This window comes from Rhinoraja longicauda, chromosome 7 (assembly GCF_053455715.1).
Source record: "Rhinoraja longicauda isolate Sanriku21f chromosome 7, sRhiLon1.1, whole genome shotgun sequence".
In the NCBI taxonomy this organism is placed as follows: domain Eukaryota; kingdom Metazoa; phylum Chordata; class Chondrichthyes; order Rajiformes; family Arhynchobatidae; genus Rhinoraja; species Rhinoraja longicauda.
Window position 1 is genome coordinate 47,528,283 of NC_135959.1, and position 26,214 is coordinate 47,554,496.

Here is a 26,214-nt window from a genome sequence, read left to right on the forward strand (position 1 = left end):
AAGCAGAAATTAAACTTGTTTCTGCCAATTATTTTATCTTTGTTCAAATTAATCGTTCACATCCACTTTAACTTTCCCGCTTTCTCATAACTTATCAAAGCTAAGATCTCTATGTGTCAGATAAAAGGTACTTTATTTCTTGCTCTGCCAAAAATATATTTCCACCCGTTATACATGTTTAATTATCTTCAACATCCAATTAAATTTCTTGCTCTGAAACTAATTTTCAAACACACCAAAATGCAAATAACTTATTCAGTAACACCACTTGACCCATTTTTTAAATAATGTAATGAATTATTCATTTTCAGCAAAGGCAAGTTTAGTTAAATAGCAACATTCACAGTTACTGCTCTGGCTGACTGCAGCACTAGCACCACATGCAAAGCCTTCCAACCAAATTAATTGGTTTATTCTACAAACTATTTTAATGAAATATCTTCATTAAATATATACTGACAAAAGAGCCGAAGTTTTAAATACAATATAAATGCTGCAGGACTAAATTGAATCCTGTTACATCCATTTCCTGCCTGATCCAATTTAGGAGGTGAACCTCTTGAACCATATCAGGGAAGCATGTGTCAAGTCTCCTGAATGCCGCCTTTAGATTCCAAACGATGAATTGCTTTACCTTGGAATAACCCAATGTTATATGTGAAGGGACTGTGGTGGAAGAGATGACCAAATACATTGGATTAATAGCCTTGTCAGCAAGGAGCTCCAACCAATGTTCCCTAGAGTATATATTGGCCACTGCCAATAGAAAATTGGGCAGCGCAGTGGTAGAGTGGCTGCCTCACAGCGGTAGAGATCCAGTTTTGATCCTAACTACGAGTGCTGTCTGTACAGAGTTTGTATGCTCTCCCTGTGAACACGTGGGTTTTCTCTGGTTTACTCCCACATCCCAAATATGTTAATTGGCTTCTGTAAAATTGTCTCTAGTGTGTAGGATAGAACTAGTGTAAAGGTGATTGGTGTGGACTTGGTGGGCCGAAGGGACTGGTTTCCATGCTGTATCACTAAATTAAACTAACCTAAATAATACGAGTTGTGTTAAAAAATACTTAACTAAACATTGAGCCTGAAGAAGGATCACCTCAGCTACGAATTAAAACTGCAGACTAGTTCAAGATTCCCTCATGATTACTTCCATTGAGCTGTATTTGGGTTATGAATGAAACCCAGAGCGTACCTGTACAATGTAAGTAAAATATTTGAACTTACTAAATATGACCGTGCTGCCCATGTTATTGGCTACGATAACATGCCTGAAGAACGGTCTCGACCCGAAACGTCACCCATTCTTTCTCTCCAGAGATGCTGCCTGTCCCGCTGAGTTACTCCAGCTTTTTGTGTCAATCTTATTAGGTACGATATATACACCGACACACTTCCCAATTAAATTTATCATACTGATCCAGAGGTATGCCTGATTTACCTTCCATTTCCAATTCATACCCAACCTTTGACCATTTTACTTTATCCTCATAGTTTCTAACTTGTGTCGACATAGATAATGGAGATAGGAATTAGTTTCATAACAATTATTAGAGTATTATCTAGCAATCTTATCAAGGTACTTTATCTACAAATAAAATCACAGAGCGTTCATGGATAAAATTACAAAACTCAAGATGAATTACACAGCAAATAGAAACATTATTATTTGCACAGACACTCCAAAAATTGCTAACACTCATAAATATCTATTGCATAATTTCTGACTGCATTTATGCATAATATTTGGGAAGAATAAACCACCTCGCCTGATCATCCAAGTGGCACTGTTAAAATACAAAGAAGGTGCTGTAAATTCCACTGGGAATCTACAAAGGAAATTAAAAAAATAAAGTAAGATTGGGACAGTGGCGCAGTGGATGGCACAGTGGTGCAGCGGTAGAGACCTCACCACGGGTGCTGTCTGTACGGAGTTTGTACGTTCTCCTTGTAACCGCATGGGTTTTCTCCAGGTGCTCTGGTTTCCTCCACACTCCAAAGACATACAGGTTTGTAGATTAATTGGCTTTGGTAAGATTGTATATTGTCCCTAGTATGTAGGATAGTGCTAGTATATGGGTGATTGCTTGTTGGCGCAGACTCAGTGGGCCGAAGGGCCTGTTTCCATGCTGTATCTCTAAAAGTAAAGTCTAAAAAGAAGAAAAGATTTACGAGGATATTGCAAGGGCTCGAAGCACTGAGCTGTAGGGAACAGTTGGACAACCTACGACGTTATTTTTTGAGTGCAGGAAGCTGAGGGGTGATCTTACAATGGTGTGTAAAATCATGGGGGGAATGGATACAGTGAATCCATTGTCTTTTTTCCCCAGGATAGGTAAGTCAAGAATCATCTGACATAGGCTTAAGGAGAGAGGGGAAAGATGTAATAGGGACCCAAGAGCAACTTTTTCCACATAGAGCGTGATGAGTAGATGGAATGAGATAGTAGTAGATGAAGTAGTTGAAGCAGGTACAATAACATTAAGGGCATTTGGACAAGTACATGGATAAGATTTAGAGGGAAACATGAAAAATGGAACTTTGAGGTGGGGCATCTTGGTCGGCATCGACGAGTTGAGCCGAAGAGCCGGATTCTGTGAGCTATGACTCTGATTCTAAAGGCGTAGGAAAAACTATGATAAATGGAATGCAATGTGTGGATGAAAATTATTATTAAATCCATAACTGATAGGATAGGTCTATACCAATCTTTAAAATGATAAAGGGATTTTTTAGGATAGTCTTTCAATAAGCACCACAGCCCAATAGGTGGTGATTACAGCAAAGAAGGAGGCCATTCATCCCATCAAGTCCATATCAGTTCTATTGTAGAGCAAATCAGCTTGTCCCCATTCCCGTTCCTTTTAGATAATTAGCCAATTCCATTTTGAATGCAACAATTAAATTTATCTGCACTGCCATCCTTGCAGCAAATTCCAGATAGTAACCACCACTGTGTAAAAACAATATTCCTCATGCCCCATTTTACTTCTTTTATCAATCATTTCCATTCTATGTTCCTGTGTCCTTGACCCAACTGCCTAAGGAGGATTTTTTATCTATTTAATCTATAGTTTAGTTTAGAGATAGAGATAAAGATGGAAACAGGCCCTTCGGCCCACCGAGTCCACAATGACTAACGATCCAAGTACACTAGTTCTAACCTATACACGAGAGATACTTTGCAGAAGCCAATTATCCTACAAACCTACACGTCTTTGGAATGTGGGATGGAACCGGAGCACCCAGAGGAAACTCACGCTGTCTACGTCTCATGATTTTAAATATTTCTTCCTCTCAGCATCCCGTTTCAAAAAGAACACCTGTTTTTCAAATCTATCATCGCTGGAAGTATAAAGAAATTATTTTTTCATGCCCAATACCTTATCACAGCTGGCTATTTAGGAAATGTCAAGAAGTGTTTCTCTTTCCCATAAAGGATATAGTGGAAATTTGAAACCATCCTCCCAAATATCTGGTGTAATTTAACAGGGTGGAGGACTATGTATCAAACATGAAGCTGAGGTACAGAAGATCCAGTTGAATGGCAAAAAAGCTGAATGGTCAACCCTGAGCATATGATCATTTGAAGATAGATGGTGATCGAGTCACAGAGTCATACAGTATGGATGCAGACCCTTCAGTCCAACTCGTTCATGCCGACCAAGATGCCCAATCTAATGCCATTTGTTTGCATTTGGCCCATATCCCCCCAAACCTTTCCTATCCATGTACCTGTCCAAGTGTCTTTTAAATGCTGTTATAGCACCCGCCTCAAATACCTCCTCACTGTAAGGAAACATAACAGATATTGAGCGAGGAATGGAGAGAGGAAGGAACGGAAGTTATAAACCTTCTCATTACTCTTTTACTTAAATTTAATTCAAAACAATTATTTTCTTTTTAAATTCTGTTTTCCACCACATTCCATGCTTGAGTTTAATTATTGCTCATAGATGCACAAGGTCTCAGTGTACCCTAATAAAATCAATAAAATCAGCAGTGCCCATTGAAAGATGTAGTCTCCAATATACAGCTCCGCAGACTGAATGAAATGAGGTGTCTTGATAAATTACATCACCTATACTTTACAGAGGATACACTTGAAAGTATGAAAACTCTAAAATAAAAACAACAATTATTGAAGGGTCCTAAATCCAGTAAAATATAGTCTATCACAACGACTTTCACACAGCTCACCATCACACACAGGAATGACCGTTTCTTGTCAATGCTTACAATAATTATATTATGTTCCAAAGGTATGCCACCTCATTGTGAAAACTAACAAGCAGGATTTGACCGAGTTGTTAAATAAAGATGAATATTAGAGTTTTATGATATAAGAGTCTACACATCATCTTTCGTTGAGCTGTCTCAGCAATCTGCTATGTGAGGTAAAATACATTAGCACTAATCACATCACTCCCACCTCCTTAAATAACTCAGAGAGATAATCAAGTGAGGAGATGAACTGTTTGGACCAATAACATTTAATTCTGGTTTTTGATGAGTTAAATGATCAGATCGTGACATTTGAAATATCACATTTAGACTCAGTGTACTCTGTCCAAAAGGGTGGCTGTCAGTTTGACGATAACAACAGGATAATAAAGGCTTCTAACACCGGCAAAATCTGTAAGCTGAGAGAGTTATCCTAAAGACCAAAATTAACTAAGCAATTTATAAAGAGGAAGGTTACAAATTATGTCAGTTAATTTTGCAAATATAAAAATGGATATCAATATCTTCTACATATCTGTAAAAAAAAAGGCGCAAAACTAACCAAGTCTCTTGGAGAGATGCATATGAAATTATTCCCATCATATCCCATGTGGGGATGTGATTTGAGGGGTGGCACAGTGGACCAATGGTAGAGTTGGTGTCTTACAGCTCCAGAGACCCAGGTTCGATCCTGACTAAGGGTGCTGTCTGTTGGTTTGCACGTTCTCCCTGTCACTGTGTGGGCTTTTTACAGACGTACAGGTTTGTAGGTTAATTGGCTTCAGTAAAAATTGTAAAATTGTCTCTAGTTATTTAGTGCTGTGGTAAGAGGTGATTGATGGTCGGCGCTGACTAAGTGGGCTGAAGGGCCTGTTTCCGCGTTGTATCTCTAAAGTTTTTTATTTGATTGACAGGTAAGGGGAAACTAGTGGATGAAATCCCGATTTCCATTGGGATTTGAAACATTATTCAATGAAAAATTATTATGTAATCCAAGATGCAAAGAGTTGGCATTGAATGAGGGCAAAGAACAGGGGGAATAAACAGGATTTTTTGAGGTTGGTCAACTGTTATTAATAGAGCGCAACTAGGATTGATAGTGGCCCTCAGGTAGTCACCACTTTCAATTAATGAGTTTGCTATAAAATAATTTGTTGATAACATATTCGAGTTTGGTGATGATACAAGGATATTCAGAAGTGAACATGGTCTACAAAAGGTAGGCAAGTTAAGTGATTGAGTTATAAGGTGTGTGACGGGGTACAATTCAGCGCACCGAGCCCACATCGACCATCGATCACCCGTTCACACTAGTTCTACGTTATTCCACTTTCACATCCACTCCCTACACAATAGGGGCAATTTACAGAGGCCAATTAACTTACAAATCTTTGGGATGTGGGAGGAAACTAGAGCACCCCAAGGAAACCCACGCAGAGTGAGTATGTGCAAACTCCACATAGACAGCACTCGGGGTCAGGATCGAACCCAGGACTTGGGCACTTTTGAGGCAGCAGCTCTACTAGATGCGCCAATGTGCCGCCATCACCACTGTGCTGCCTTGAACAATGAATACCGGAACCTGTATTTCTATTCTATTCCAATCAGCTGCTCTGTGCAACTGAAAATTAGTATTTTGCAGCAGATGTCATCAATCCTGCAATACCAGGCAATCATGCAGTCTGGAAATTGTGCCACAGGACTCCCAGAGCCACTTAGAGCTGAAGGTCAATCCTCACCCGACTAAGAGCACAATTATATTTTTAAGGGAATGGTATTGAACTACTGGCCATAAATAATGCATGTTATGAAGGATTGATGGTCAGTGAACTCAATAAATCGGCTAATAGAATAATATAAATGCAGTATTTGTGGCCTGAAAATTCGATGTTTAATTATGCTGTATTAAAAGGTCATGGATTACAAACACTTAAAGCAGACACGTGATTTTTTTCATCCACCCCATGCGGCGCTGTGCAAATTAACTGTTCTACTCAGGTCTGACTGTGGCAAAAGTGGTTATTGCATTGAAAGAAAAAGTAAAAAGTCTGAGGTAAAAATCAAGGGAATAAATTAGTAAAATAATTGATAAGCGAAAAACTGCAGATTTTGGGAATATGATATTGCAAAAAATTACTAAAAACTGAGCAGAAACTGGAGTGTGAACCATAACTGATGCTTCAAGTCAAGGAGTTTTCAGCAATCTGAAAGGTTAACAGTTTTCTCTCTTCACATATGCAACCAGGCTTGGAGTGCTTTTAATACTTTGCCTTATTTCAGAAGCAGTGAATCTCCTCATCCCCGACTACCTTCAGATGTCTAATTCCTCCAAAAGATCTGCCCTGACCTCTTTTTTTTCAGCACACTAATAAGTTTATCCATTCCCCTTCCTACTCTTTCACCAAGTTGTAAGGTTGTATCACTATTGTGGCCAATTTCCAACCTGCCCTTACTGGACTCTTCCACTCTCTACCTCAACTATGCTATCTTGATTTCAGATCAGAATCCATTGCAGGCCCACAGACACAGAACCAAGTCAGGATCTCCCTTTCCATCCCACACACCTGCATCGTCAACATATTTTCTCTGTAATTTCTGATGCTCCCAGTAGCATCCCATTCACCTTTTGCCTTTCTCACTGCATAGGAGCTCAAAGCTCTTTCCAAGCCACCATTTTTACTGCTTCCAATTTAGCGTAATCAGCGATACAGTGGCGCAGGTGGTAGAGCTGCTGCCTCACAGCACCCAGAGCCCGGATTTGATCTTGACCTCAGGTGTTGTCTGCATAGAGTTTGCATGCTCTCCCTGTAATCATGTGGGTTTCGTCTGGGTGCTCTGGTTTCCTCCTACATCATTGCAGAACGATGGAGCATTTGTCTGTGCTCACAGTCACAGTTCCTTACTTATCTTCCTTTACTCTCACTGCAATTGAATTGTTCAAAATAACTGTTGCAATATAGTTGAAGGAAGGAAGAAAAAGCAAAAACGAGTGACAAAAGGAATTCAATGTAGAGAAATGCAACATAATGCATTGGGGAGAGACAACAAGGCAAGGAAATAATGTAAGGTCTATTGCAGTAAGATACTGACAAGTGTAAATGAATTCAGTAATCTTGGGCTGCATGTTGGGCTGAGTTTGCAGATTCCTGAAGGGTAGTTTTTGTTCTCTATGCCACTGCCAATAAGGCATGTACACAGACATTTTACTAAAATTGTAGGGAACATTAATTAGGCCAAGTAGCTTGAACATAAAGAACAGTCTCACCTCCTTATTACAGGACGGACATGGTGCCATGACAAAAGGGGAGAGATGGTGATTTACAAGGATTCTGGCAGAACTCGGGAAAGCAGGTTATGAGGTGAGATTGGCTGGGATTATTTTCTTGCGTTATAAAATTGAGACGTTGAGACTGGTTGAATATAAAGGGATCTACCTCCCAAATCAAAGAAGTTGAAAAGTAGGAAACATAGCTTGAAGATAATGATAAATGTTAAATGGCAGTAATGGGAGGAAATTGCTTTTCATTGAAAGAAAGGTGCAGCTGAAAAGCTGGTGGAGGTATAAACCTTCGTCATATTTAAAATGCACTTTACTGGCAAGTCTTAAGCTACAGGCTGGCAATTGCAAACTGTGAAGTGGGATTAAACTAACCACCTACTTTTTGTCTGGTATGAACACCATCAGTTGAGGGACTACCTTCTGTTCTGTAAATTTCTATGATTCTAGATCAAGGCCAAACAAAAACAGCACAGGCTTCTTTGTTCTGAGAGAAAGCCAAGGCTTTTAATGGGAAATCGAATCTGCTCCACACTGCTACGAAAATAGAAAATGCTGGAAATACTCCACTGGTCAGGCAGCATTATTTTTCACAGTTTTCTGTTTTTATTTCAATAGATTTTATTTTCCATTTCAATCATTTTAATATAACCTTGTGTTTTATGCAGCCAGTACACTTACACTAGTTTGAATTTGCTCACTGAAGGGAGAAACACAATGGATAATGGCAACATAATATTTCCAGACTGGATGCTTACACCACAGGTGCACATTATTAGGTTTCTGTTCTCTTTGCCAAAACTGCAATCATAAGTCAAATTGTGGTTTAGCTGTAAATTAGCGACAGTAAGATTATGGAAACGACGTTCGTCAGACGGATAGAAGATTGCAAATTTGGTAATGTCATAATGAAGGCAAGTGCCTTGGCAATAAGGTGGTAATAGAATTCAGATCATTACAATGGTTGACTCATCGTGCTTGTGCCTGCTTTTATCGAGAGCACCTTACAATTAATCCCGTTATCCTGTTTACAAATGCTCAAACTTCATTTAACTATATTTCTGGCAAAGTAATTTTATTAACCTCCCAATGCCTTTTTGGAACATCTTAAATTTAAGATTTCTTATCGCTGACTCTTTTTAATTTGAAGCTCATTTACCAGCCTTGCAAAGACCATATAATTTAATTCAACCAAAGCCAAGAATCATTGGGAACGTATGCCATTTCAACAGGGAGCAAAAGCAACATGTGTCAGAGGTTATGGGGAGAAGGCAGGAGAATGGGGTTAGGAGGGAGAGATAGATCAGCCATGATTGAATGGTGGAGTAGACTTAATGGGCCGAATGGCCTAATTCTACTCCTATTCCTTATGACCTTAATGACATTAATTGTGTTATGCTCAAATGCAGGAATCTTTGGTTCATCCATACTTGGCGTAAAGAATTATCGGAAATGCTGGAAAGTTAGATATGGATGCCATAATTTTACTTGAGTATGCTCAGCTCTTGTCAATGAATGATGTTATGGACTAATATGGAGATATACATTTTGAAAAATTCTGGACCATATGGACCAGATAGAGATGTACTGATCACAGTGGGACAGAAAGAAGTGCAATCATACAAGAGATACACACAGAAGTGAGAAGAAAAGATGATGGAGGATGAAGTGATCAACCATTGCAAATGCACACAACGAGATGAAGTAGGTGATTAATGAAATTACTGTAAATACCAGACGTGATTTTCTGCAGGTTGAGTTTACCACGGCACCAGACTGAAGTGAGGCAAACCTCAGAATTGCAGAAGAGGTGAATATGTGGGTGGATGGATATTATCCATTCATAAACCTTGCTCATTAGAGAGGACGAAAGGGTCGCAGAAAGAGGGCTTTGTGCAGTTTGCCATTACAATTCCCCTTCTTCTCTCAAATACCTTACACATTTAAAACATTTTTAATGGCCCTTCGTGAAGCAGTTTACTCCGTTATATTTTATCGTGCTTAGCAGTCTCCTTAAAGCTTAGATACAAGGAAATGTAGATGCTGGTTTATATAAAAGGACATAAAGTGCTAAAGTACCTCAGCAGATCAGGCAGCACATCTGGGGAACATGGGTAGGTGACGTTTTGGGTCGCGATCCTTCTTCAGACTGAAAAGTCACCTACAGTGCTTTCAGAAAGTATTCAGACCCCTTCACTTTTTCCACAATTTGTTATGTTACAGCCTTATTTTAAAATGGATTAAATTCTTTTTTTTAAATCATCAATCTACACACAATACCCCATAATAAAAAAGTGAAAACAGGTGTTTAGAAATTTTTGCAAAGTAATTAAAAAGAAATAACTGAAACATCACATTTACAAAAGTATTCAGACCCTTTATCAGTACTTTATTGAGGCACCTTTGGCAGCGATTACAGCCTCCAGTCTTCTTGAGTATGACTCTACAAGCTTGGCACACCTGTATTTGGGTAATTTCTCCCATTCTTCTCTGCAGATCCTCTCAAGCTCTGTCAGGTTGGATGGGGAGCGTCGATGCACAGCTATTTTCACGTCTCTCCAGAGATGTTCGATTGGGTTCGTCCGGGCTCTGGCTGAGCCACTCAAGGACATTCACAGACTTGTCGCGAAGCCACTCCTGCGTTGTCTTGGCTGTGTGCTTAGGGTTGTTGTCCTGTTGGACGGTGAACTTCCACCCCAGTCTGAGGTTCAGAACACTCTGGAGCTAGGTTTTCATCAAGGATCTCTCTGTACTTTGCTCCGCTCATCTTACCCTCGATCCTGACTAGTCTCCCAGTTCCTGCCGCTAAAACCCCCCCACAGCATGATGCTGCCACCACCATGCTTCACCGTAGGTATGGTATTGGCCAGGTGATGAGTGGTGCCGCTTGGCATTCAGGCCAATGAGTTCAATCTTGGTCTCATCAGACCAGTGAATATTGTTTCTCATGGTCTGAGAGTCTTTTAGGTGCCTTTTGGCAAACTCCAAGTGGGCTGTCATGTGCCTTTTACTGAGGAGTGGCTTCCGTCTGGCCAGTCTACCATAAAGGCCTGATTGGTGGAGTGCTGCAGATATAGTTGTTCTTTTGGAAGGTTCTCCCATCTTCACAGAGGAACTCTGGAGCTATGTCAGAGTGACCATCGGGTTCTTGGTCACCTCCCTGACCAAGGCCCTTTTCCCCCGATTGCTCAGTTTGGCCGGACGGCCAACTCTGTGAAGAGTCTTGGTGGTTCCAAAGTTCTTCCATTTAAGAATGACGGAGGGCACTGTACTCTTTGGGACCTGCAATGCTGCAGAAATTGTTTTATACCCTTCCTCAGATCTGTGTCTCGACACAATCCTGTCTCGGAGGACTACGGACAATTCCTTTGTCTTCATGGCTTGGTTTTTACTCTGACATGCACTGTCAACTGTGGGACTTTATATAGACAGGTGTGTGCCTTTCCAAATCATGTCCAATCAATTTAATTTACCGCTGGTGGACTCCAATCAAGTTGTAGAAACATCAAGGATAATCAATGGAAACAGGATGAACATAAGCTCAATTTTGAGTGTCATAGCAAAGGGTCTGAATACTTATGTAAATGTGATATTTCAGTTATTTCTTTTTAATTACTTTGCAAAAATTTCTAAACACCTGTTTTCACTTTTTTATTCTGGGGTATTGTGTGTAGATTGATGATTAAAAAAAAAAGAATTTAATCTATTTTAAAATAAGGCTGTAACGTAACTAAATGTGGAAAAAGTGAAGGGGGTCTGACTACTTTCTGAATGCACTGTATCCATGTTCTCCAGAGATGCTGCCTGCCTGCGTTACTCCAACACTTTCTATCCTTTTTCCTTAAATCTCAGGATCACCTTTGGTCCCATTTCTTGTCACATCTTAGGAAATAGTGTACTGGTTTAGGATACAAACCCATATGCAATCTTTCCTTCTTATTGTATTTTAGATATGTTAATGTGAACTTGGATCTCTTCAAATAGCCCTCAGGAAAATTAAACACAGTTTTTATCCAACATCAAAGTATGTTTCTTTTTCCTTGGGGCTCCATTAAAACATTTTATTCAAGATATTTCAATTTCTTGTCATACATCAAACTACTAACATTTCTCAATGCCACAAAGTGCATGCTACAAAGCAGGTGATTAATAAAATATAATTTTTCATTTATTTTAATAAAACTTAAAATGAATCACAATTAACAGATAATTTTTCTTTGATCAAATTAAGTTGAAACAAGAAAATATGGAGATTATTTCTGGACTATAAAGAAACACAATACAATTCACAACCTTGCTGCACTCAAATGATGTGCTACAAATATTTTAAGTAATATAAAATGCGTGTTTTATATGCATTAGGCTGCAAATATATATAGATTGCAAAGAGCCGGATTTTTTTAAAACATTAATCTGCTTGTCACCCACACTAAAGCTGTAAGTATAAATGACAAGGGTGGTTTTACAGCATATTGCTGTTTTGGCTTTGCTATGTTTATAGTTATATTCTCTGCAAGTATAAGTGGGAAGTAACCTCATGATGGCAATTATGTATGGTGTTTTGAATTCTTTTTGATGAAAACCAGGAAAAAGTAGATATGAAGAATATGAGTAAAAATGATTGGGCTGAGATCAAATATCAGGTTAGATCAACAACCTCACTCTCACCTGATTGCTCTAATATACATGAGCACATTTAATTTGTTCCACATTTATATGATGTAGCCCACCTTTTTAACTACCTAAGTTGTAACTGCTTGGCAATTACCCTGTACCCAGAGAGTCACAGTAGGGATGGCCGTAACTAATTTGATAATACCAGCAACCGTAGAAATGGAAACACGAAGATCTGCAGATGCTGTAACCTTGCATAAAACACAATGTTCTGGAGGAACTTAGCAGGTTAGGCAGCATCTGTGGAGGAAATCGACAGGAATGTTTCAGGTTGGGATCCCATGCCTCTGAAAAAGGGTTTCAGTAGGCGTTGCCTATCCGCTCTTTCCACAGATGCTGCCTGACCCATTGTTGCTCCAATGCTAATTGTTAGACTGAAATCGATAATTGTTTTGTTATAATGGGACATGATAAAAGGAGGAATTATGGAGTTAAATGACGATATTCAATAAACATCGGAACAAGATCAAGCCGCTACTCTTTGCTCTATGATGTCGCACTCATTTGTTGATATATAAATTTGAGACAAAACCATAGCAAATACAAGGTAACTAAGCTTTACAAAGCTACTTGGAGACAAAAAAAAACAACCACCCAGAACAAAAAAAAAACTGCAGCTAAAAGGCATCTTATGTAAAACAAACTACAAAATGCACTGGTTCTAAAAAATAATCGCATCAGGTGATCTACAACCAAATACCCCACAAGTAAAGTGTGGCACACAGTGGCGTGGCAGTAGAGCTGTTCCTCCACGGTGCCAGAGACCTGTGATCGATCCTGACTTTGGGAGCTATCTAGGCGAAGTCCACGCATTCTCTCTGGGAACGTGTGGATTTTCTTCAAATGCTCCAGTTTCCTCCCACATTCCAAAGACGTGCAGGTTTGTAGATTAATTGGCCTCTGTAAATTGCCCGCAGTGTGTAGGATGGGATAGCATAGAACTAGTGTATGGGTGATCGATAGTGGTCGGCGTGGATTCGGTGAACCAAAGGGGCTGTTTTGAAGCTCTCTCTACAAATTCTAAACTCATACCCAAGGAGTTAATTTATGGAAAACCATTAACGTCTGCCTTTTCTATATTATTCCTCAATTTAGCAAGCAAAAATTTAATTTTTCAAATATTTGTAAAATTGATTTCAAGAATAAACTTACATTTTAGACACAAAGTGCTGGGGTAACTCAGCGGGTCAGGCAGAATCTCTAATGAAGATGGATAAGTGACGTTTCAGTTTGGGATCCTTCTTCAGTCTAAGACGTCACCTATCCACGTTCTCCAGAAATGCTGCCTAACCGGCTAAGTTACTCTAGCATTTTGTGTCTATTTTTGTAAACCAGCATCTGCAGTTCCTTGTTTTACTTACATTTTAGCTTTAACATTTGCTAAACAATTCACTTTGAAATGTGTAATTAGTTCAACCGTGATTCCAAACAGAAACAGAAGGCATCCTCTACAGTTAACACTGAAGATCACATACATCTCAAGGAGGATTAATCACTTCAGCAAAACTGAAGAATTGCCAGCAGGAAGTTAAGGAAGCAGCAGGTGCAGGGTTGAACAGCCCTCCAAAACCCTATTCCTACAAACTGTGTACTACACCATCTGTGAGCCATCACAAAATATCTACAAGCTTTCAGTAAAATAATATTTGCAGAGTGTATTTTAGAAGTGTGCATGTTCCTCCATTGTAGAAAATAGGAAAATTCTGCCCTGTTCAACAGTGTTCAATTTTCCTTCAATCTCCAATTAAAATTTCCAAACAGCTGCTCCAGGAGTATTGAAGAGATTGCTGCTTTGTGACAATAGGGTCTTTAATACTTTATGAAGCATCGGAATAACTGAGTTACAGTGAATGAGTAACTTAAATTCCAGTTAAGGTTAAAAAAAGTCATCCATTTCATGGTCTCCTTTACAGCCGCAGAATAAAAGGACGTATTTTTCAAAAGGAAATTAGAACTTTTTTAGTCAGAGGGTGGTGAATCTGTGGAATTCATTGCCACAGACAGCTGTGGAGGCCGTCAATGGGTATTTTTAAGGCACAAATTGACAGATTCATAATCAGTCAGGGGTAATGAAAGCAGAGTGGGGATAAATGGGTCCCTTTCAGAATGGCAGGCAGTAACTAGTGGGGTGCCGCAAGGCTCGGTGCTGGGACCGCAGCTATTTACAATGCATTAATGACTTGGATGAAGGGATTAAAAGTACCATTAGTAAATTTGCAGATGATACAAAGCTGGGTGGTAGTGTGAACTGTGCGGAAGATGCTATGAGGTTGCAGGGTGACTTGGACAGGTTGTGTGAGTGGGTGGATGCATGGCAGATGCAGTTTAATGTGGATAAGTGTGAGGTTATCCACTTTGGTGGTAAGAATAGAAAGGCAGAGTATTATCTGAATGGTGTCAAGTTAGGAAAAGGGGATGTACAACGAGATCTGGGTGTCCTAGTGCATCAGTCACTGAAAGGAAGCATGCAGGTACAGCAGGCAGTGAAGTAAGCCAATGGAATGTTAGCCTTCATAACAAGAGGAGTTGAGTATAGGAGCAAAGAGGTCCTTCTGCAGTTGTACAGGGCCCTAGTGAGACCACACCTGGAGTACTGTGTGCAGTTTTGGTCTCCAAATTTGAGGAAGGATATTCTTGCTATTGAGGGCGTGCAGCGTAGGTTTACTAGGTTAATTCCCGGAATGGCGGGACTGTCATATGTTGAAAGACTGGAGCGATTAGGCTTGTATACACTGGAATTTAGACGGATGAGAGGAGATCTTATTGAAACGTATAAGATTATTAAGGGGTTGGACACGTTAGAGGCAGGAAACATGTTCCCAATGTTGGGGGAGTCCAGAACAAGGGGCCACAGTTTAAGAATAAGGGGTAGGCCATTTAGAACTGAGATGAGGAAAAACCTTTTCAGTCAGAGAGTTGCGAATCTGTGGAATTCTCTGCCTCAGAAGGCAGTGGAGGCAAATTCTCTGAATGCATTCAAGAGAGAGCTAGATAGAGCTCTTAAGGATAGCGGAGTCAGGGGGTATGGGGAGAAGGCAGGAACGGGGTACTGATTGAAAATGATCAGCCATGATCACATTGAATGGCAGTGCTGGCTCAAAGGGCCGAATGGCCTCCTCCTGCACCTATTGTCTATTGTCTAATGGTGAGAAGGCAAGAGAATGGGGTTGAGAGGGAAAGATTGATCAGCCATGATTGAATGGCAGAGTAGACTTGATGGGTCAAATGGCCCCATTCTGCTATGGGATGATTGGTTAATTAGACACTTTAATTAATTACCGCTGGAGGGTAGATGATTGGTATGGTGTCGGGCAAGGTGATGGGAATGTGAATAGGTTAGAGGAGAAGTGAAAAATGTGATAGGTCTGTCAGTGGCATTGAATCAATGGGCCTCCTCCTATGTCCAAAGGAAATACAGAAACATGGAGTGCAGTGCCATGACTCTCATGAATATCGAGCAGCAGGCACCTGATTGACTGTCACCCCATCAACACCCTAAACATTCATGCTCGACAGCACTGTCACACATTAGCTGCAGTAACACCACCGACATAATGCACTGTAGTTACCCAGGCAACCTCAACAGCATCTTCCAAACCAGCAAGCTCTGCCACCAAGGTCAAAGGAAAATTAAAACATTATCACCTGCACATTCCCCACCGCTCGGACCTAGAAATACATCACTGTTCCTTCATTATCTTTGGATCTAAAATCTCACTTCCCAACAACGTTGTGGGAGTACCTTCCCCAGAGAGTCAACAAGTAGTTAATGAAGCAAAATATTGGGCAGCACGGTGACACAGCATCAGAGCCCCTGGTACGATCCTGACTGCAGGTGCTATCTGTACAGAGTTTGTATGTTCTTCCTTTGACTGCCTGGGTTTTCTCTGAGAGCTCCAGTTTCCTCCCACACTCAAAAGACTTATAGTTTTGTAGGTTAATTGGCTTCGGTAAAAATTGTAAATTGTCCCTAGTGTGCAGGGTAGTAGTAGTGCACGGAGATCACTGAGAGGCGTGGAATCAGAGGGCCGAAGGGTCTGTTTCTCTAAACTAATAGAAAAAGCCACGATCCCAAAAATGTATTAAAAATACATTAAATCTTTCAGCTGTGTAAAATTGCATTGCTGATCATTACATGGATATTATCAATGATACCTGACTACTTAATGCATAAACAAGGACCTGCAGATGCTGATTTATACCAAAGATAGACACAAAGTGCTGGAGGAACAGCAGGACAGAGAGCATCTCTGGAGAACAAAGATGGGTGACATTTCGGGCCAGGACCCTTTTGCAGACAACTTCATCAGAAGAAGAGCCCCAACCCGAAACATTACCCATCCTTTTTCTCCTGAGATGCTGCCTGACCCACTGAATTACTCCTGCACTGTGTATCTAACTCTACTTACTAAATGTTCTTTCTATTTAATTCTTTATCAGTTACAATTATAAAGAATACACAACCAGGAAATTAGCTATACGTGTTAACAATAGGGGAAGTGGGGTTAATGGATCGCATGCAGCCAGTTGTGATTAATTTATCTTGGCATCATGTTCAAGAGAGGCATTCTGGGCTGGAGGGCCTGTTCTTGTGCTGTACTGTTCTATGTTCAAAGCTTTTGATTTTTTTTCCAATTTTACTCAAGATATGGTCACTCTTTACAGATGTGCAAGTGTTTTATCAAAAGTATAATTTAGCTTCGTAAAGGGAGGAAAAGGAAAAAGATGTTTGGAGGCAAATTTGTGTCTTTGTAACCAAGGTATTGAATATTGGGTCGGCTTGAGACTCCGGTGATGGATGATAACATGCAATTTTTAAACAAATTTTAAGGTTATACATAAAAAGATTTTCTTTCTAATTCAAAACAAAATGATTCCACATAAAACTGATATTGCAGTCTTCTGGTAATTTTCTTTTAATGCGATTCCTGCAAACATCATCTACCCATTTTCATACAAGGTTCCAAATATAGTTTATTGCCTCATCAATCCAAATAAAACAATACTGGCTTAAGTTAAGCATCAATAAAGCACATCAGTTGATAAGATACATGAAAAATGTTTTTATAGCATTTGGGAAAATGCACTCAATCATTAAATCAGCAATTCAGCCTAAAGGTTGTGAACAAGGCACTTTGCAATTATCAAGCTGGAATTAAGATCAGGTATAAGTGGTGTGTACTCGTACAATTCTCAGAATAGCTCTGCACTGAGAACTAGGGACTGAAAAGAACAGAGACAAGTGGCATTTTTAGGACATACAATACCTCAGCATTAAAGCATCATCAACAAACATTCCTTATGTGGAAAGAAGGAACTGCAGATGCTGGTTAATATACAAAAGGACAAAAAGTGCTGGAGTAACTGAACAAGTCAGGCAAAATGTCTGAAGAACATGGCTAGGTGACGTTTCAGGTCGGGACCCTTCTTCAGACAAACATTCCTGCATGTTTTACAATATTACATATAACATTAATATTAATATAAGAAAGCCTCGAGTTATATTTTGCACAATCATAAAGACAAACATAATGATAGAAAAACAATTTTTTTTAAAAAGCACCAAAATTAATAATTATGCCAGCAGAACACAGACATTTTCCATAACAAAAGCAAAATGTTAAATTAAGCAAATACTTGCCTATCTGAACCAGAGAAAAATGACAAGAACAATGGAAGAATGTTTTGACAAAAACAATGCACAGATTGCCTAAATGGCAATTATTTAGAAAATAACTGAATTCAATATCCTATATCTTCACTGCAGCTGCAAAGGAACTCAGTCATTGGACAAATCATTCCACATTGTACAAATCATTCAAGTGCCTTCCATACATCTTAAAGTCTTTAAATGTGATTTATCCAAGATTGGTATTACCACAAATATACTTACTGGAGCAGAGTGGCGGGGTGACATAAATGTCCAATTTTCAGTTTCGTTAAGTTTCTATTTACATTTATTGCTGGTAATATAATTTGGCACAAGCTCTAAACACCAGTTTCTTCCTTTGGTGTGTAGATTCCCAAATGCACTGAAAATACTAGGTCTTGGAACTTTTAAATATATTGGTGACTCAACGATTTACTGGTATTCAGGGAACATGTTCATAGAAGTCCTATTCACTTTTGAGCAAGAGCAAAAGAGTTTTCTGTGTGAAATGAAAAAACAAAGATTCACTGCAGAAAAGTGAACTAACCTGCAATTTTCTTCGGATTCCGACGCACCGCTGTCATCATTCTCCTCAGAATCTCTGTATTTATCAGGATCAGGAAGATCAGAAGGATCAAAACTTTCTTCTCCATCACTCTGTTCCAGGTAAGCAACAGCTTCCTCTTCAGATTGCTAAAATAACAAGGAAAACCACCAATATTCAGCTTTGGTATCTTGCGATATTATTTTTTTACACCATCTAAAAATAAGTAAATATAGTCATTTTCAGTATAGAACTGCAATAAATTATATTTCTACACAAAGATATCAGGGGACTGCCCTGAATACGCAATTATGCAACCTTCGTTAGCAAAGACTATGACCTGTCCCCAAATTCTATGTAGTGCAATGCAAAAAGCTGCATTTAAATATAAATTGCATAGATACAATCTCTATAACAGCAACAATTTCTCCTAAATTGTCTGTTGCTGAATATGAATTGATGTATGAAACTAATTACATACACACACACACATAAAGTCCCAGAAGTGTCTGTTGTCAGATTTCAGCCAGCACAAAAATATAACAAGTTCTGACTTAAAATGGAGGTACAATTTAGATATATATCTTCCCCTTTCTCCAAATAACTGGAGATTCCTGATCGATGTGCAGCATAGAGAGTTCAAATTTATAATTCCCCACAGTAGGTTTACGCTCGTGCTTTTGCTTTACTGTAGAAAAGAAAAAGAAAATTCCTCAGTCATTAAATCGCTATCTTTGACAGGCTAAGAGAATGGATACAGAGAATTGTCTAATACCAGGAAGAACACAAGCTGCTTTTTGATTGTGAATGATTGGTGCCTTATGTGGAAGGGTTGGAGGAAAGGAACCAAAACAGAGAAAGTAAAAATGATTCTGGCTTCCAGGTATGAACCGGTACCAATACCTATCATTTTATAATTGATGACTTCTTCCCATTAATAATTTGTAATTATGTAGGAACAGTATAAAAGAATGACTCCGAGAATTTACTTTGGCATAATGCCATGAGATTCAGCCAATTCAGAACCTGAATATAATCTAGTTGATATCCAACACTGAGAAAGCATCTAAACCTCAGAATTGAAGACAAGGGACTTCAATGCTGGAATCTGGAACAAAAATCAGAACATGGAAGAACCAGTGGATCAAACAGGACTGATACAGTCTCAACTGGAAATATCAACGTTCATGTTTTACCTCCTCAGATACTTCCACATGAACCGCTGAGCTCTTCCACATTCTGTCCTGAGCATTGTCAAAAATGTTGCCCTTTGGCTGAAATATTAAACAGAGGCCAGTCTGCCTGTACTGCTGGATCTAATTTATATGGAAGAACAGCACACTTCTCTGGTGTTTCAACATCCCACCATCAACTAATGCCCATAAAAGCAAATGGACATTATACACCAAGCCAGTTTCTGTAAAATGGGAGCATGTTATCCATTTTATCCCAATTAGCACATTTTATATTAACTGAAAATATTTTGAGATGCTCAGAATCATGACAACATAAAAGCTCACCATTTGGAAAAGCATCCAGTTGATGATGCATGCAAAGCTCTGCCAGCAAGATAAATATGAATTTGCTTTGTGGGTGGAAGGCTACTTGAATGTGTACCTGGAAGGACACAAAGTGCTGGAGTAACTCAGCAGGTCAGGCAGCAACTCTGGAGAACATGGATTGGTGATGTTTCAGGGTGGGACCCTGATCCATATTCTCCAGAGATGCTGCCTGACCCATTGAGTTACTCCAGCACTTTGTGTCTGTTTGTGTAAACCAGCATCTACAGTTCCATATTTCTTCTACAGCATTAAAATGGCTGCAGACCATACAGACTGGAGTTATTCCTCTATATTTTTAACAAATTCAATTCCATTTCAATCACATCCAAGATGATGGGCAGTTCTTCCTGGTCCAACCATTTTCAGTTGTTTCATTAATGATTTTCATTCCATCATAAGGTCAGAGGTGGGAATGCTTGCTGATAATTGTACAATGTTTAATTTAATTTACAATTGAGCAAATGAAGCATTCCTTGCCTGCATGCAGCAAGACCCAAGAAACAATCGCGCTTGAACTGACATGGGGCAAGTAACATTCACCTTAGTGAACGAATAGTGAAAGGACTGGATAGAGTGAATGTGGAGAGGATGATTCCACTCCTAGGAGAGTCTAGGACCAGAAGCCATAGCTTCAGAATAAAAATATGTACCTTTAGAAAGGAGATGAGGAGGAATTTCTTTAGTCCAAGGGTAGTGAATCTGTGTCAATGAATATTTTTAAGGCAGAGATTAGTAAGGGTGTCAGGGATTATGGGGCGAAGCCAGGAGAATGAGGTTGAGAGGGAAAGATAGATCAGCTATGATTGAATGGCGGAGTGGACTTGATGGGCTGAATGCCCTAATTCTGCTCCTAGTATTTTTGAACTTAAAGAAATGTCAGAGTGTCAAACCATCTTCCTGTGATATTCAGTCAAATTAACACCATTACTAAGTTCTCCTCCAACTATGTCCATGGAGTCATCTTTGGCCAGAAACTCATCTTAAACAGCCACATAAATAGCATGGTCATAGCAGCAATCAAAGGCTGGGTATCCTTTGGAAAATGACTTATCTCCTGACACCCCAAAGACATTCCACCATCGTTTAGGCTCAAGTCGGGGGTATAATGGAAAATTCTCCTCGAACCGGGATGAACGTGACTAACTCTCACAAAGCTTAAAACTATCCAGATTAAAGCAGCCCATTTGACTGGCCCACCGTCAACTACCCAACACATACAATCCCTCAGTAGGCACAGTAATCATAATCTGCAAAATGCAAGTTAATTCAACAGCACTTCCCAACCGCACAACTCTACCGTCAAGGAGAATAAAGGTGGCACGTGCATGGGAACGCTGCCATCTGCAGACTCCCCTTCAAGTTGCACACTGTTCAAAGTGGAAAATTAATCTCTGGTCTTCAATCATTGCTGGGTATAAAACATGGATCTTCCAGCCCAGCAGAACTGTGGGAGTGCATTCACCATAAGAACTACAGAGGATTAAGTTGACAGCTCAACACTACCTTCTCAAGGACCGACAATAAATGTGCCCAGGTCGGAAAAATTATAAATATAAAAGAGAACAATGAAGTAAAAAAATTGAATTACCTCCAAAAAGTGCATTTAAATGCTAGAGATCGCATTCAAAATTGATTTTCTAAGGAAAGAAAATAAAGTGAATAAGCATTCAGGATGAACAGCAAGAATGAGGGGCAACTGGAAAAGAAAGAGTATGGTTATGGGGCAGAGGCAAACATCCAAGAGGGAGAGAAAGTTGAGTGGGCACAAAAGCAAAAGTGAGGGTAGTGCGGCAACAACAAGATCCCCAAAGGGGAAAAAACAGAGGTGTAGGGAAATTAAAGAATGACATTAATAGAACCCAGGAAATGTCCTGGAGAAATGTCCTCACGTCACCTGGATAAAACGAGATTCTTTCAGATAAACAAATTGTTATGCAACTGGAAGAAAGCAACAAAAACAAATGAAAGTTTAGAAATGCTTGGATATTATGAGTAACTTCGTCCCACAATTTTTCTTCAAATTGAGATTCAGCCATTGATGAATGATCAAATATCATTACAGCAAAAATATTCTAGAAAGTTGAAAAAATTGCATAAGGTTTGTAATTATACTATCATTTATGCTATGATTGGGGAAACTGGGGTTTGGTAAAGTTTGTGCCAGCATTACAAATGACAGGACAAAAATTACTTTTGTAACAATAGCACCAATAAATTTGACAGTGTAAGGATCAATTTTTTAAAAAAGGATAAACTCTGCCATTAATTCTGTACTGTGATAATAATAGCAATAGATTTAATCAAGGTATAAAGGATTCAAATATCACTTCTGATATTTTTTTATGATTGCACAAATTATACTTTCATTCAACATTATAGAAGTTAAGGGGCATCTGTATTATCATCGTTTCCAATGTATGTTTTGACAAATGAGATCAGTTTGGTTGATGTTGAATATGCATTTTCTGGGTAATGTATAATAGCTTTCATTTAAAACACTTTAATTTATGACCTTCAAGACACAAAAATACAAAATCTGATGGAAGCTGTTTTTTGTACAGTCCTTTTTTTTTTCAATCTTGAATAATTTATGTTGTGCATAGTGTTCGAGACTATGTGCCCATGATGCTGTTGCAAGACTATGTTGAAATACATGTGCACATGACAATATACTTTACTGAAGACTAAGGGTGATTAGCTCACAAGAAGCTAGTTAATTAAAGTTCGGCATGGTGAGGATCCACTGTGGAGAACAAAGACATCAATGTGCACCAAACAACAACCTTTCCCAGCATTGCACCCAGAAATTCTCTTGCCTTGGTGGAAAACAGGATAGAGTGTAATCATTCAAGAGATCAGGAGTTTAATAATTCAGTTTCAAGGATGATCCTGGGGAGAACGCATATTGAAGTGCTAATAGTGGAATTAAAGCAGATGACCTCAGCAAGTTTCAAACTAATTAGGATCTAAACATGTGGAGTATTCAAAGTAGGCTGAAGTAATTGTCTTCCATATATAACTTCCTCCAGTTTGAGGTATTTGAGAGTCAGGAAAAAATTAAAGCAACTTTGGATTTATTTATATTGGTTCTACAAATTAAACTGCCAAGGAGGAATTTCATGAACTATTGTTTAGAAATGGTCTGCTAATTGACTAGGTAAAACATTTCTTCTTTAACCGTTGTATGTGGAATTTAAATCAAGCGTATTGGGAGAAATGCTGTTGGCCCAATTCATTTGTCACTGTCAGTATCTATAGACACGGTAGGACCATAGGTAATGTACTGTGACATCGGCAGCTGAGTAACCAAGATATCTGCTCCAAGGCCTCATAACATTGCTCATTTTCTTTATGCACCAAGAGCTATACGGCCTAAAGGAATAGTCAAATATGATAAAAAGAATTTAACAGTTTTCATCAAATTCTGATCTGGAGCTAGAAGAAATCCCCCAGGACAAAAGAATGGTCCTGAATGATAGTTTGTGGAGAACCTTTCCATATTTGACAGAGATATATATATAAAAGCAATTGCATAAAACGTCCTTATTTTATTTCTGTGGCCTCTTTATTAAATAAATGGTTTAGTTTTCCTTCCAGATTTAACAGAGTAAAAAACTCTGCATCACCAACACAGAGTGGTACTTATCAAGACAGTTAATAAGAGTATCATGAAAATCTAACAAAGCTTCACTTTTTTTTTACTAGGTTTACATCTCTGCATCACATTTACTGGGAATTGGTGGGTAACAAAGTGCTGAATCTCTGACGATGCAGCTTGAATATGTTTCCAGAGTGCACTGATGAGTCAACCTAGCTTTTTAATTATCATTTGACTTTTCTTCTTTGAAGGCATGTGGTTTATTTATGAACAAATTCCTTAAGAAAGCTAAGCTAATAAGGGAGTTGAAGTGGGTGGGATAAAGGATTTTTGAAGCATTAAACACCATGAAGACCATTTTTCTTTGCGAAAATAACATTCATTAAAATTGAGAAATCACAGAGCTATGAACAACTACAACTTGTATTTACACAGCATCACCAACACACAAAGAGTGGTACTCATCAAGACAGTTAATGAGAGTATCATGAAAATCTAACAAAGCTTATCTTTTCTTTAATTAGAATTTTAGTGACAATGGCCTGACACCTGTTTAAAGTGTAGGAAGAAACTGCAGATGCTGGTTTACACCGAAGATAGACACAAAATGCTGGAGTCAGCGGGTCAGACAGCATCTCTAAAGTGATAGGATTAATAGTAATTTGGTTTGCTACCACAGCTAAGCTTATTTTAAATATATTTAGCAAATGGCAATAAACTGCTTTGGATTGGATTTTCATACTGTTTTACTTGCTTCCCACCTACCTCAAGGGTAGGAGAAATGTCAGTCCGAGCTGCTCCCTCTGTAGTTATTGAAGTACTAAGTTTGCTCCTGATAATTTCGAACTAAACTTGTTTAAATTAGCAATGCAGTGCAAAACATCAACTGATTAACAGACAAGATGATATGTCTCATGGTGGTATCGCTCAAGCAACACTTAAGTTGCACTTTGTCTTTAGACAATAGACAATAGACAATAGGTGCAGGAGGCCATTCGGCCCTTCGAGCCAGCACCACCATTCAATGTGATCATGGCTGATCATTCTCAATCAATACCCCGTTCCTGCCTTCTCCCCATACCCCCTGACTCCGCTATCCTTAAGAGCTCTATCTAGCTCTCTCTTGAATGCATGCAGAGAATTTGCCTCCACTGCCTTCTGAGGCAGAGAATTCCACAGATTCGCAACTCTCTGACTGAAAAAGTTTTTTCTCATCTCAGTTCTAAATGGCCTACCCCTTATTCTTAAACTGTGGCCCCTTGTTCTGGACTCCCCCAACATTGGGAACATGTTTCCTGCCTCTAACGTGTCCAGCCCCTTAATAATCTTATACGTTTCAATAAGATCTCCTCTCATCCTTCTAAATTCCAGTGTATACAAGCCTAATCGCTCCAATCTTTCAACATATGACAGTCCCGCCATTCCGGGAATTAACCTAGTAAACCTACGCTGCACACCCTCAATAGCAAGAATATCCTTCCTCAAATTTGGAGACCAAAACTGCACACAGTACTCCAGGTGCGGTCTCACTAGGGCCCTGTACAACTGCAGAAGGACCTCTTTGCTCCTATACTCAACTCCTCTTGTTATGAAGGCCAACATTCCATTGGTTTTCTTCACTGCCTGCTGTACCTGCATGCTTCTTTTCGGTGACTGATGCACTAGGACACCCAGATCTCGTTGTACGTCCCCTTTTCCTAACTTGACACCATTCAGATAATACTCTGCCTTCCTATTCTTACCACCAAAGTGGATAACCTCACACTTATCCACATTAAACTGCATCATGCATCCGCCCACTCACACAACCTGTCCAAGTCACCCTGCAACCTCATAGCATCTTCCTCACAGTTCACACTACCACCCAGCTTCGTATCATCTGCAAATTTGCTAATGGTACTTTTAATCCTTTCATCCAAGTCATCAATGTATATTGTAAATAGCTGCGGTCCCAGCACCGAGCCTTGCGGTACCCCACTAGTTACTGCCTGCCATTCTGAAAGGGACCCATTTATCCCCACTCTTTGCTTTCTGTCTGTCAACCAATTTTCTATCCATGTCAGTACCCTACCTCCAATACCATGTGCTCTAATTTTGCCCACTAATTTCCTATGTGGAACCTTGTCAAATGCTTTCTGAAAGTCAAGGTACACCTTTGTCTTTGTCACATATACAAATGAAGATTATACTTTTAAGCACTGTGCTGTTTTGATTTCACAGCTCAATGTCAGGTTATAAAACTAATCACAAATGCCTGCAATCAATATACAATGGATATACAAGTAACCATGAAATATTCTGTGAAGGAAAGAACTGCAGATGCTGGTTTAAATCGAAGGTAGACACAACATGCTGGAGTAACTCAGTGGGACAAGCAGCATCCCAGAGAAGGAATGGGTGACTTTTGGGTCGAGACCCTTCTGCAAACTGATGTCAGGGGAGTGGGTGGGACAGAGAAAGAATGTAGTCGGACCAGTAAGACTGGTGGGAGAACTGGGAAGGGGGAGCGGATGGAGAGAGAGGGTAAGCAAGGGGTATTTGAAGTAAGAGAAGTCAATGTTCATACCACTGGGGTGTAAGCTACCCAAGCGAAATATGAGGTGCTGTTCCTTCAATTTGCATTGGGCAATGGATGAGGCCCAGGACAGAAAGGTCAGATTGGGAATGGGAGTTAAAGTGCTGAGC

General features: G+C 39.4%; 1 protein-coding gene across 1 annotated transcript in view; it reads right to left on the reverse strand.

Moving 5' to 3' along the window:
* The window catches only part of ddx10 (DEAD (Asp-Glu-Ala-Asp) box polypeptide 10), a 162,379-nt gene that overhangs the window by 17,502 nt on the left and 118,663 nt on the right, over positions 1 to 26,214 (reverse strand). The window contains exon 17 of the mRNA XM_078402471.1: positions 18,373 to 18,518. Coding sequence (XP_078258597.1) covers positions 18,373 to 18,518 — 146 coding nt within the window. The remainder of the gene's footprint in view (positions 1 to 18,372; positions 18,519 to 26,214) is intronic.